We start from the raw sequence: 13,442 nt of genomic DNA, 5'->3' as shown, positions 1-13,442 counted from the left end.
TGTCTATGGCCATATGACTATGAATGTGCCTGATCCTGTCTGAGCCTAGAAGCTAAGCAAGGTCAGGTCTGGTTAGCTCTGAACGTGCCTGACCCTGTCTGATCTTGGAAGCTAAGCAAGGTCAGGTCTGGTTAGTACTCGGATGGAAAAGAGTAAAATTTGATGGCTCAAATCAAAGTTCTTATTAGGGAAAAACATTAATTAAAATATTTAGCATTTTAAAATACAGGATAAATTGTTTAAAATTAAAATCATCTTAAGGCAGTATAAAAAACTAGTTTATATTAAATTACTTTCAAATTACAGTTCTAAATTTAGAACTAAAACATTATTTAAAATTCAACTGTCAAAAAATTTTCTATATACTAGACAGACATTTTAAGAGGAAGTTATGAAAAGAATTCAACCTTAGACCTCTTTATTTAACATGTAAACAAAAAACAAAGTATCCTGAATCACTACAAGAATAACTAGTAGAACATATTGAAAGGCAAATACTTACTAAAAAAAATTCTGTAGGTTCTAACTGAGGAGAACTTTTCCTAAGGCTTTCTTCCTGAAAATGCTGGAGGTTTGCAGACAGCCCAATTCCAGAGGTCCGCAGCCTGCCTGCCCCACGTGCACTCTGTAAGCTGTCTCTGCTTGCGCTCCGGGCCAGCGAAGCAAGAAAACCTATATTATTTACAAAACCAACAGGCTCTTTGGATGCCCTGTTAGCCATTTCTGCGATATCCCGAGCCTCAACTTTAGAAATAATATCAGATCTTTTCCCAGGTGAATCAACTTTAACAGCTCGAAAGCGAGTAGTCCTAGAGAAAGAAGAATCAGTTATATTTCGAACATCCAAGGACCGAAGCACGTTTTGTGAAGCAGAAGACTGGAGGCTCCCAGACTCAAAACACTTGGACTGTCTCTGTGGTTTCACCAGAGAATTATGGAATGACATTGGTGCAGAACAGCGAAGAGGTGATAAGAGTCTATTCTTGTGAGGACTTAATTCATGGTGTTTGAGAACTGAAGCCTCTACTGATTCACCATTCAACACTTTTGCAACATGTTTAAGCGGCTCTTTAGCTTTCAACCCTTTATCACCATTAATGAGAGAGAATTCTGGGTTTACCTTCCGTGTGCCTTCTACGCCACTGCTCTGTTCATCAGCATTTCCTTCTGTAATGGAAGCAAATGAACCCACTTCAGGTAGAAGTGATTCTTCAGTTACACACTCTTCTGAAGTTGGAAATAAAACAGTGTCATCCTCATTGTTAGATGACAGATTTCCTGAAAAGTGCTTTGTCCGCCTAGGCAGGGATGATCCAAGATGGAGAATAGTATCAGCAAGCTCTTTGTCAGTTTCAAACTCCATATGAGGTACCTGAGATGGCAGTTTGAAGCCACTACTGGAATGAGACAGTGTGTAACTCTCCCAGTTATCATCTTCTTTAAGGAAATCACTAGTGATAGATGATATGGGTCTATCAGCAGGGGGCAGAGCTGCCAAACTTGAAACTGCACTGCTGGCCAAGTCAGGTAGATATGTGTTCCCAGGAGAAGGTAAACAAGACTGCCCAATGTGGGGAAGAACTCTTAACAATCTATGGCGAGCAGCTGCTGTGGAACTACTAGAAGGTCGAGGAGCTATGGGTGGACAAGGTTTTACCTTGACAGCTTTCTTAGGCTAAAAGAAAGGAATGAATACATAATTCTTTACACAATCATTTTCTCCACCCATTAACAAAAATTATCGAAGTAAGAAAATGTTACTTACATATTGGCATTTGGATTACCTCAATCTAAAATATTTAAAAAGATTAAAATCTTCAGCTTATGATTGAGAAGCATTTTGCTATCTTTCCTCATTGAGTATAATTTCCGACAATGTTAAAGAAAACCAATTTTCTTTTTCATCATTATTGATTATTTGTCAGTTTTGTTGAGAAGAAAATTGATTCGATATGACACAGCTGACCTATTTCAGATCCCCAACAACTTTTCCTAGTAAGATGAGTCAAGTGTTTGGATAGGTAGCTACTGCAGAAGAGAGTTAATAGATGACCTAAACTGCTATCCTTGAAAATGCCTGCTTGCAAGTCTGGCCCTTGGCTGGCTTCTAGAAACCTGTATTTCAAGAAGATTCCTGCTACCCTAACGTGTAGGAGACACTCATTGTGCCTAACTTGTTTGTGCAAGCAATACGGTTTATGCTGAACATCGAGTTTTCTTCTGGGAATCTGGAATTTTGGTACATGCTAGGCAGAGGGTGCCTTCATTAAGAGCTCCTAATGAAATCCCTGGGCACAAAGTCTTTAATAAGCTTCCCTAGTAGACAACATTCCACATGTGCTGATAAAATTCACTGACAAAGTAATTATATACATCTTATGAGACTTCATTGGGAAAGTTTGTACCTGATTTCCTCTATACTTCACCCACCATGCACCTTTTCCCTTTGCTTATTTTGCTTTGTACCCTTTTGCTAAAATAAATCTTAACCATGAGTAAAACGATATGCTAGTCCTGTGAGTCCTTCAAGCAAATCATCAAATCTAGGAGTGGTCTAGGAGTTCCCAATATAGTTGATTTTAATAGAAGTGTCGCAACAATTCATGATGTATGGTTAAAGTTAGAAATTAAAAATATAAAGCCTTAGCACTTATCTTTAAGATATGCACTGATATGAGCATGACAAAGAATGGAATACCTGATGGAATACCAAAACTCCCAACCTAGAAATATAGGAAAATGTAGATAATGTAATATCCAGCCAAAAATGTTTGACTTGCATCTAATCATGATGAAACAATAAGATAAATTCAAATTGAGGATATTCTACAAAACTAGCCAACACTTCAAAACTATCTGACATGAACGTTTAAAAAAGGCTAAGAAATAATAATGCATAAAAAAGCAGACCAAGAAAACATTACAACTAAATACAACACATGATTCTTGATTGGATCTCAAATTGAAAAGAGAACAAAAAATCAAAATAAAACAAAATGCTAGCAAATACATTATTGAGAAATGAAGAAATATGAATGTAGATTATATAATGTGTATCAGTGATAAATTGTGTGTATGATAACTGTATTGCAGCTATACAGGAGAAGACTCTATTCTTAGGAGTTATATATTGAATATTTAGGGGGAAATGTCATGATATTTGCAACTAACTCCCAAATGAATCAGGTAAAAAAAACAGAGAAAGCAAACGTAGAAAAAATGTTAATTGTTGAATCTAGGTAAAATATCCATGGATGTTCACAGGTATAACATTTCTGAAGGACTGAACATTTTTCAAAATAAAAAAAGGCAAAGTAAGGGTTCAGACAAAGACTGAGAGATTTATTTGCCAAGAGTCATAAATGAAAAAAAAAGGCTAGATGATTCAGAAGAAGGAAAATAATCATTAAAGGAAGCAAGTAATTGCAGGAAAGAATAAAGAGCAACAGAAAAGGTAAGTATATGGATAAATATAAATAATATTGGCAATATAAAACAACTTGAGGTATTCAAAATATATATATATAAATTAAAATGCATGGCAAAAACAACACAAAAGATGTTCATATGTATAACTGGAGTTAGTGTTCTAAGATTCTAGCATTAAAAGAAAAGGGATAAAAATCATTTTTATTATACTATAGTCAAGAATGTACAAATAATCTCTAGAGTAACCATTTGAAAAAACTAATAATAAATAAATAGGATAAAAACTGAAAAACAAAAAGTAGACTAAAGAAAGGAAAAAAGAGAGAGGAAAAAGAAACATAAAACAGGTGGTTAAATAGAAAACAAATAGTAAGATGATAAAAATCCACATGTATTGGTAATTATATTAAATGCTACAGAATGAAAAGCTTGTCAGTTTGGATAAAAAATAATAAAAAGTCCATCATCCACTGATTGTAAGAAAAATTCTTAAAATATAGACACATAGAAGGACTAAAGTAATAAAATAGAAAGGATACACAATAGAAATATAAATCAAAAGAAAGCTAGCTTAGCTACACTAATATTAGACAAAATAGCTTTTAAGACAAGTGCATTACAAGACAAACACATTTATAATAATACAAACTACAAGAAAGATACCATAATTCCTTGGATATCAAACAAATCTGTACTAGATCACTTGACCTAGTTTGACAGTTTCAAAATATATAAAGCAAAAATAAACATACTAAAAGAAGAAACACAAATTCACAACCAAAGGGGAGATTTCTAATAAACCTCTTTCAATAACTGATGGAAAACAGACACACACAAAAATCAGTAAGGCTCCAGAAGACTGAACACAAATAACACTTACCTAACTGATACATACAGAATACCACACACACACACACACACACACAGAGTGACAGACTACAGTCTTTCCAAGTGGCATTTACCAATATGCTTAGTCACAAATCAATCCTCAACTTATTTCAAAGGTCTGAAATCTTTTAGAGTATGTTCTCTGACTACAGTAATATTAAACTACAAATCAATAAAAAAAGATGTATCAAAAAAATATATTATTCCACATATTTGTAAACTAAGAAGTTCAGAGCCATGAGTCACATGGATCTAAAGATTAAATATAACCCCTATCAAAATCCCAATGGATTTTTTTTTTTTTTGCAAAAATATAATAATCCATCCTAAAATTTGTAAGTGACCACAAGGAACTCCAAAGAGTCAAAATAATCTTGACAAAGAACAAAGCTGCAGGTCTCACACTTCCTGATTTCAAAACCTAGTGCAAAGCTCAGTAATCAGAAAAGTGTAGTACTGGCATAAAGACAGACATACTGGCCAATAGAACAGAATTAAGAGCCCAGAAGTACTCTACAAGTCCATTCCTAGCTACATATCCCAAAGAAAAGAGTGCATGTGTCCACATAAGACATGTATAAAAGAATGCTCAAAGCAGCTTTGTTGATGAAAGCCAAAAATGTCAAAAGGAGAAAGAATAAACGAAGTACAGGCATACCTCGTTTTATTGCACTTTGTAGATATTGCTTTTTTACAAGCTGAAGGTTTGCTGCAACCCTGCATTGAGCAAATCTATATTGATGCCATTTTTCCAACAGCATTTGCTCACTTTGCATCTCTGGGTCACATTTTGGTAATTCTTGTAGTATTTCAGGCTTTTTCATTATTATTATTGTATTTCTTATGGTGATCTGTGATCAGTGATCTTTGATGTTACTGCTACAACTCACTGAAGGCTCAGATGATGGCTAGCATTTTTTAGAAGTAAATATTTTCAATTAAGGTATGTACATTGGTTTTTAGATATAATGCTATTGTACACTTAACAGACTATAGTATAGTGAAATATAGATTTTATATGCACTGGGAAACCAAAAAATTCGTGTTGACTCACTTTATTGTGATATTCGCTTTATTGTGGCGGTCTGGAACCAAATCTGCAATATCTCCGAGGTATGCCTGTATAGTCATACAATGGATTAGTACACAGCAGTAAAAGAGGATGAACCAATACATGCAACAAATGGATGAACTGCAAAAGTATTATGTTGAGCAAAAGAAACCAGATCAAAAAAAAGAAAGTATATTACATATGATATCATTTATACCAAGTTCAAGAACAGTAAAAACTAATTTGTGACGACACATGTAAGAATAGTAGTTATTTGGGGAGTAGGGAAAGGTAGGCATTGACTGGGAAAGTCTATAAGGAAATCTGGGGAGAAAAACAGGTCCTATTTTAATTTGAGTTGTACCTACATGACTATATAAATGTAAAAATTCATCAAGCTATATTCAAGACTTGTGAATTTTATTTTATGTACATAGTACATTTCAATAAAGAAAAAGTTATCAACAGAGTGAAAAGCAAAGTTATAGAGTAGTGATATACATATGACAAAGAACTAATAAACAGAATATATAAAAATCTCCAAAAAAATCAGTATGCAAAATGAATACAATCCAATTTTTTAAATGGGCAAAAAATCTGAATACACATTTTTACAAAAAAGGATATCCAAATACCCAATAAATATATGAAAGGTGCTCAACTTCATTAATCAGAGAAATGAATTAAAACTATAATGTAATGCCACTACACACCAATGAGAATGACAAAAATAAAAAAGAAGAACCATATCAAATACTGGTAAGAATCCATGAAAACTGTAACTCTCATTCAGTTTGGAGAGAATTCATTCAATTATTCTGGAAAATGGACAATATCTAAGATAGCTAAACATTCCTTATCAACACCCAGACAGACCTATCCATAATAAGTAAATATTAACAGCATTTTAAAAAGTAACTTGCAAAATTAAGGTTAGACTCTCTTTTATTATCCTTCTTAGTTCTAGACCCATGAAATTTTTTAAAGCCATGAGTTATTTTGAGTGCAATATTATCACATTAAATACACTGCTGGCTGAAAAAAAATTAATTCTTTATAGTTAATATTTCAATAAATGAGGTCAGAAACTTGAGATGAATAGTATTTTATATAAAATTTTTTCCCAACAATTACCAACAGACCTCAATGCTGCGAGCCCTGCAAGGATAAACTCAAGAAAGACCTGGCCAAGCTTCACCTTTTTGCTGAGATTCATGTTCTCCATCTTAGCCTTCAGCAGCTTCATCTTATTCATAGTTATTGAATTTTCAATTATCTGTTGCCCAGAAGGAGAAGGCTCTATTTCCTCATCTTCATCAGCATACAAACTATACACAGAACCACTACTGCAAAGAAAATGATAATTACTATTGAAATGCACCTGATACCTGCCCAATGACTAAAATATTTAAGTATAATATAAAGCTATAGATGCTACTAATGATAAAATAAGTTCATTTTCTCAATGGAAATTCAAGGCAAATGTACTTCAAAAATGTATTTCTTATGAGAAAAAATAAATGGGGATAAAAATCATGATTTAACATTATCAAAAATCTAGTACAACTGAGCTTTTCTAAAGTTAATATACCAAAAGTGAAGATCTTTTATGTTTGGAAATGGAACCACTCAGAATAGCATAGATTTTACAATGAAAAGACACACTTTGGTCAAGTCATGACACAAATTATTACAAATGTAAAACACTCCAATTACTGATCAATTACAATAACATTTATTCATATCTTATTATCTGGAATCCCTTCTGAGTACATAATGCCATAATATAATGGTACTATCACACTGTCCTACTATTATATGTCTATCTTTCCCTCTTACTCCTCTATATGTAAGCAAGTTGAAAGCAGATATTAATACTGGGCTTTTTTCATCTTCCCAGTCTTAGCACCTGGCACAATGCCTGGCACATATTTCATAAATGTTTGCTAGATTTATTAAACATTTAATAAATGTCTGTTAGAACACAAATAATTGTAATTTCATTCAACTTTTTCAATAATGGGAAAACTTAAATGGTTACATAATCTCAGTGTATTTGAAGAATGACTGAAATTTTAAATAGAGCATAGCAAGAATGTATACTAGTCACTGTGTCCAATGTACTATAGGAGAACTAAAGTATGTATGCTAAAGCGGTATGAGAATTAATAAGATTTCCTGTACTATACTATATGATTGTTAAGAAATGGAAACAATTTAAGATAACCCTAACAAGGCACATTCCATACCACTTCTGAAGGACATACTACTATCACACAAAGGTGAAGCTGAGAGTGGATATGTCCACTCCTAAAATTTACATTTAGGAAACTAAATGTGTAACTGGTGACATTTTGAAATCATGGGTTAATTACACTACACAGCAAAAATGGGTATCAGGAGGAATAATGATGGGAATTGGTCTCCATAATCAATTCAGTCCCTCTGCTTAATCTGTGACTATCATTTCTACCTAAATACAAGAGATGTCTAGTATAATATGAAAACTGACACAATGACATAAGACCAAATTAACATTGCTACTATTTACTGAACGCCTAATCTGCCAGGCACTTTCCACATAATATTTCTAATCCTTCACAAAAATTACATAAAGTGATATTATATCCCATTTTTATAAATGAGGAACCTGTAGCTGAGAGAAGTTAAATGATTTTGTTCAATCATTAGCAAAATCAGAGCTCATAAATGATGCATCTAAGATTAAAATCCTTCATCTCTGGTTCCAAAGCCTATTCTTAATACTACTTCCTGTTGCTTCCCCAGGCACCAAACTACAGACCTTACTGCATCATGCTTATGTATCCAAATAAGTGACAGAACTTATAGTACATGAAGGCTCTCATCTTGAGGTTAACTACACCTGAAAAAGAGGGTTGAGTGAAGATTTCTGCCAGTTCTCCCTTGGAGTTGGAAGGAATAACTCAAGTATATTCTATTCTTGCTCACCTTATAATACTTTAACTTCAACTACTTCTCAATATATCCCATGGCATTTTAAATTTATCCATATTGAATAATGAAAGAGGTTTCTGACTCAATCTTCCTGTAATAAAACACTGGTCCTTTACCGTTTTCCCACAGAGATCAATGTTTCTGTGTGTGTGTGTATACACATACACACACACACACACGTGAAAAATATTTCATGGGATGCACTTTAGCAGATAAAAAACACTTTTAAGTTCACCTAATTTTTTCAAGTACCACATTATTGTATTTTCTCTCATGAAGCATAGATTCATGATTCACTGAGAAGCCAATCTCAATTTTTTTCTAAATGGAAAAATGTAACTAGGATAACACATTAATTTATCAACTTAATCCAAGAATATCTTTCTTTATATTTAAATGCTATATTTTCTTGAATGCTGTATTTAACTTTTTCTAAATCTTTTAATCTAATAATATGATTAAAGAATAAGAGATGTGCAAATGCAATATTTATTTCAACAAGAATACTGTTCATCCTGAAGCCAAGTCCTCATGTGACTTTCACAGATAAGTTACCATTTAATTAACTTTTGCAATGCTTCCTTTTATTTCTTCCCACTTAAAAATGCAGTAAGGTGGAAAGATTTGAGATTAACAGTGATGACTGATACTAGGTGTTGCGTCAAAACAAATCAAATAATTCTATTTCTTTTTTAGAGCAAGAATTAGCAAACTTAGACCAAGATCAAATTTAGTCCACCACTTAGGCCCATGAGCTAAGAATAGTCTTTGTAACTTTAAATGGTTGAAAAAAATCAAAATAATATTTCATAATGTGAAAATGTGAAATTCCTATTTGTGTCCAATAAAGTTTTACTGGAATATAATCACACTCGATCACACATTACACATACTGCATACTACTCTTGCACTACAATGGCAGAGTTGATAGCTACTACAGAAATTTTATGTGGCTCTCTCCTTGCTTTGTACTGTGGCTTAGCACTATAAATCACAGGGGCACTGTCAGAATTCAACAGCATTTTGAGTGCCATGTGTATCACTGTACAATGATATTTTATTACTAGTACATACCCAACATGTCAAAACAAAGAGAAGAATGAATTTAAAAAGTTACAGTTTTAAAGCACTGCAGAGAGTGCTCAGTCATGTCTGACTCTGCAACCCCATGAACTGTAGCCCATCAGGCTCCTCTGTCCATGGGATTTCCCAGGCAACAGTAATGGAGCAGGTTGCCACTTTCTCCTCCAGGGGATCTTCCCAACGCAGGGATTGAACCCAGGTCTCCTGCTTGGCAGGTGGATTCTTTACCACTGAGCCACCAGGGAAGATCATTTTGCTATCAATTAAGCAGCAGAGTATTCTGTTTATGATACAAGGACACTACAGGTATGCTAAAGCAAAACAACATATTTGGACATTATCAGATTAAGGAATCATGACAACATGCCCAACTTGCAGGAAAGCAATGATAAGAACGAGCAGAAAATTAAAAATGGAATATCTCATCACAGTATAAAAATGAAAATGAGAGCGCAACTGAAAGAAGTTTCAAAGTGGCTTATTTACTAGCCAAACAAGGAAATGTTTACCAATTGTGAATTAAGCAGTTGATCACAGCAGTTGAAAAACTGTAGCCAGAGAAAATAAACTTGTTTAAAGACTATATTTTTTGGCAAGAATAATTTTCTAGAAGAACTGAAAACAATGGAAGCAACATCAATAGTCAGTTAAAAGATGAGGCAAATGAGTCACTTTCTTCCTTGGCTTTTTAAGCCAGATGTTACTCAGTTGTTTTTGTTTATTCAGGGTATCAATACCAAATTTGAAGTGACTGATGAACTAGACCCAATGTCTAGTTCATCTGCATGAACAACTGCATGATGCATGTCTGCATGAAACAACTACAGGTAAGAATATTTTCAAAGAAATTGCTAAAACACTAAGTACAACTTGAAGTGAAACAAGTGAAAGTGTTGGTCACTTCAGTTGTGTCCCACTCTTTGAGACCCCATGAACTGTGGCCTGCCAGGCTTCTCTCACCATGGATTTCTCAGGCAAGAATACTGGGAGTGGGTTGCCATTCCCTTCTCCAGGGGATCTTCCCAACCCAGGGAAAGAACCCCAGGTTTTCTGCACTGTAGGTAGACTCTTTACCACCTGAGCCACCAAGAAGTGAAACCTGCTACAACTGATAGAACAGGAAAAAACTTTGTTGAACAAATTTACAAAGCTAATGAAAATGTGAGGTGTTTAAAACCTATGGTTATTTGTGTTATTCATCAGAAGGTATTCTGCAGTAAATATTTGAATCTATCACATATTACTTAACCAACAGTGTCAATGGAAGTTAAAGGAAATCTGTATATTTCAAAAATCTATTTAAATGTGCAATTGAGAAGCTCCACCTATGTTCTACTGGAAGTGCAACATAGTGACATACTAAAGGCAAACAGCAAAAAATGACTCTAAGAGTAGTCTATAAATGCCTTCCTAGTGATGAAAGTGCTCAATTAAAATCATATGCTCATGGACTGCTACCAGTATTTGGAAGTACAAATTTTTAAAGATAAAATATATAAAATCTCATTCCAGATCAACATTAACAAATAAATTTTCACAACTGATTTCAAAAATTTGACAGGTAACGCTAGCTTTCAACCCCAATTAACTAAACTATTACTCCCATAAAAAAGAACTCCATCCTTCTCGTTAGTAGACCTGAATTAGATACACACACACTCAATTATTATTATATTTTGAATTTTATCTGTAAAAATTTTGTGAAAATTTGCTTTATCTGGCTATATAAGTACTTTTACATGGTATCCTTAGCTTCATCTCTTGGCCTGAAAACCCTAAAATAGTTACTATCTGGCCCTTTACAGAAACAGTTGCTGTCTCCTATTATAAGAGTTAAGAAAGTCTCTCTCGGGATAAGAAAAGAGCTTTCTGCTCTGCTTCCTCATCCACCCTACCCCTTGTCCAATTCTGGCAAGTGAAGAGAGAGGAAAAGAAAAAGAAGCAAAGAATATATTAAGAGGAACAATAATACAATTTTAATTGAAATCCATAATAACATTTGGATTATGTCTTAAACACAAATAGAAGTTTTGAGTTTACTCTTAGTAAAAGGAGTAAGTGATGTTTCAAGCAAATGAAGAAAGAAGCACAAAAGCAAGGGATAATAAACACGAGCTGTAAAAATGATAACAGGTTGTAAAGGGCCTCCACACAAAGCTATGGAGCTTAGACCCTCTTCTCTAGGAAAGGAGAGCCAAAAGAGGATGTCCTGAGGAGGAAAACCCAAATAACAGTAAACAAGCAAATGGAAAGACTGCTATAAAGAAATTCTACTCACAGTCTAAAACAAGAGATGCTGGATTAAAGCTGCAGCCTCACTGCTTCCTCTTCTCTACTTTTATGTTTAAGGCATGTTTGCAGTGCTAACCAGATTCTGACACATACAGTCAACAAAAGCACCATTCGTGATGTCTGCTCTCTGCCAAAAGAATAAGTATAATCTCTCTTCCACATAACACACTTAGGTGAGGTGAATCCTAAAGGAATTCCCTGATTCCCAATTCCAGGTGCTCACACCCTGTGTATTCTCCTAACCTTGAGCTTGGCATGACCTATGACTTGCTTCTATTCAACAGAATATGGCAAAAGTAGAGGGGGTTTTCAGATATAATTCAGGCTCCAAATCAGCTGATTTTGAGTTAATCAAAAGAGAACTGAAGGCAGCCTCTACCCAAAAGCCAGCAAAAAAACCAGGGCCCTCAGTCATATGACCATCAGGAAATAGGCCAACAAAATGAATGAGCTTGCAAGCAGATTATCTTCCTCACTGAAATTTCCAGGTGGGGGTGCACCTTTGCCAACACCTTGACTGAAGCTTTGTGGAAACCTGAGAAGAGCACCTGGCTAAACTGTGCCTAGATTCCCAAGCCATGGAAACTGATTTCAGACTGCAAGTTAATTTTTGTATGAATGGTATTGCCACCAGGTTTTAATGCTGTGGAATTAAATTTTAGTTACCTGTAATACCTTTCCTTTCTTGCCTGTCCTACTCCTCTTTTAAGGTCACTTTTTCTCAGAGGTTATTCCTAACTCCCCACCTTTCAGATAAAATGAAGGCCCTCTTATCTGCTTTTCCAGAGATTTTAATGTCTTTTTACAACAACTGACAAAATTATATTATAGATACAATTTATAGCAGATTTCATGTTCCATAAAGGAAGGAATATAATCTTTATAACTTAGTGTGTAGTATAAAAACTGACTATAAAAGCTCAGTTAAATGTTTAGTGAATGTTTTAAAGTGAAATAAGTTTAAAAAAAACATAGTAAGGCAGAGTGCACAGAAACTTAAAACTTACCTTACCCAATTTACTAACTTCTCTACTGCCTCGCACAAGTACCTTTGTTTCCTTCTGACTTTAAAACAACCCTCCTTCCTTTTTCTAAGGATTCTACATTACATAATTTTTTATTTTATTTATTTATTATTTTTTGAGGCTGTGCCCCACGGCTTGTAGGATCTTAGTTCCCAAACCAGGGATTGAATCTGGGCCCTTGTCAGTGAGAACACTGAGTCCTAACAACTGGACCACCAAGGAATTCCCCCTCCTCCTTTTACAGAGTAGGAAAATAGGACTAGAGAAGCAAAGATTTATCCACCTTTAAGCAACAGTTAAATTTTGGGGGGAAAAAAAAAGAGTAACTTTAGGCTTAATCCTTTATATTATGCCACGGCTATACTGATATAACATCATACTATTATAACAAAACTCAATAATCTAGTAGGCATCTTAGAGTTTTAATGACAAATATTTTTACAAAAAATCCTACTCCATAAAGAATTTTCAGTTTTAGAAATTACTCCTATCGATCATGCTGCTGCTGTGACATGACATCAGTCGTGTCCAACTCTGTGTGATGCCATAGACAGCAGCCCACCAGGCTCCCGTCCCTGGGATTCTCCAGGCAAGAATACTGGAATGGGCTGCCATTTCCCTCTCCAGTGCATGAAAGTGAAAAGTGAAAGTGAAGTTGCTCAGTCGTGTCAGACTCTTCGCAACCCCATGGACTATAG

General features: G+C 34.5%; 1 protein-coding gene across 2 annotated transcripts in view; it reads right to left on the bottom strand.

Annotated features, from left to right (window-relative positions):
• Positions 1-13,442, bottom strand: part of ZFAND4 (zinc finger AN1-type containing 4) — a 61,730-nt gene that overhangs the window by 11,735 nt on the left and 36,553 nt on the right. The window contains exons 6-9 of one of the 2 annotated variants that reach the window (XM_061162031.1): positions 6,567-6,714; positions 5,372-5,436; positions 2,699-2,723; positions 503-1,675 (exon numbers count right to left, since the gene is read on the bottom strand). In XM_061162031.1, the coding sequence (XP_061018014.1) occupies positions 503-1,675; positions 2,699-2,723; positions 5,372-5,436; positions 6,567-6,714 (1,411 nt within the window). The remainder of the gene's footprint in view (positions 1-502; positions 1,676-2,698; positions 2,724-5,371; positions 5,437-6,566; positions 6,715-13,442) is intronic. The other variant, XM_061162033.1, reaches the window with a different exon arrangement.

Source organism: Dama dama, chromosome 15 (assembly GCF_033118175.1).
Source record: "Dama dama isolate Ldn47 chromosome 15, ASM3311817v1, whole genome shotgun sequence".
Taxonomy (NCBI): domain Eukaryota; kingdom Metazoa; phylum Chordata; class Mammalia; order Artiodactyla; family Cervidae; genus Dama; species Dama dama.
Note: the sequence above shows the minus strand (reverse complement) of the source record. Positions and strands in the feature narration are given on the sequence as shown.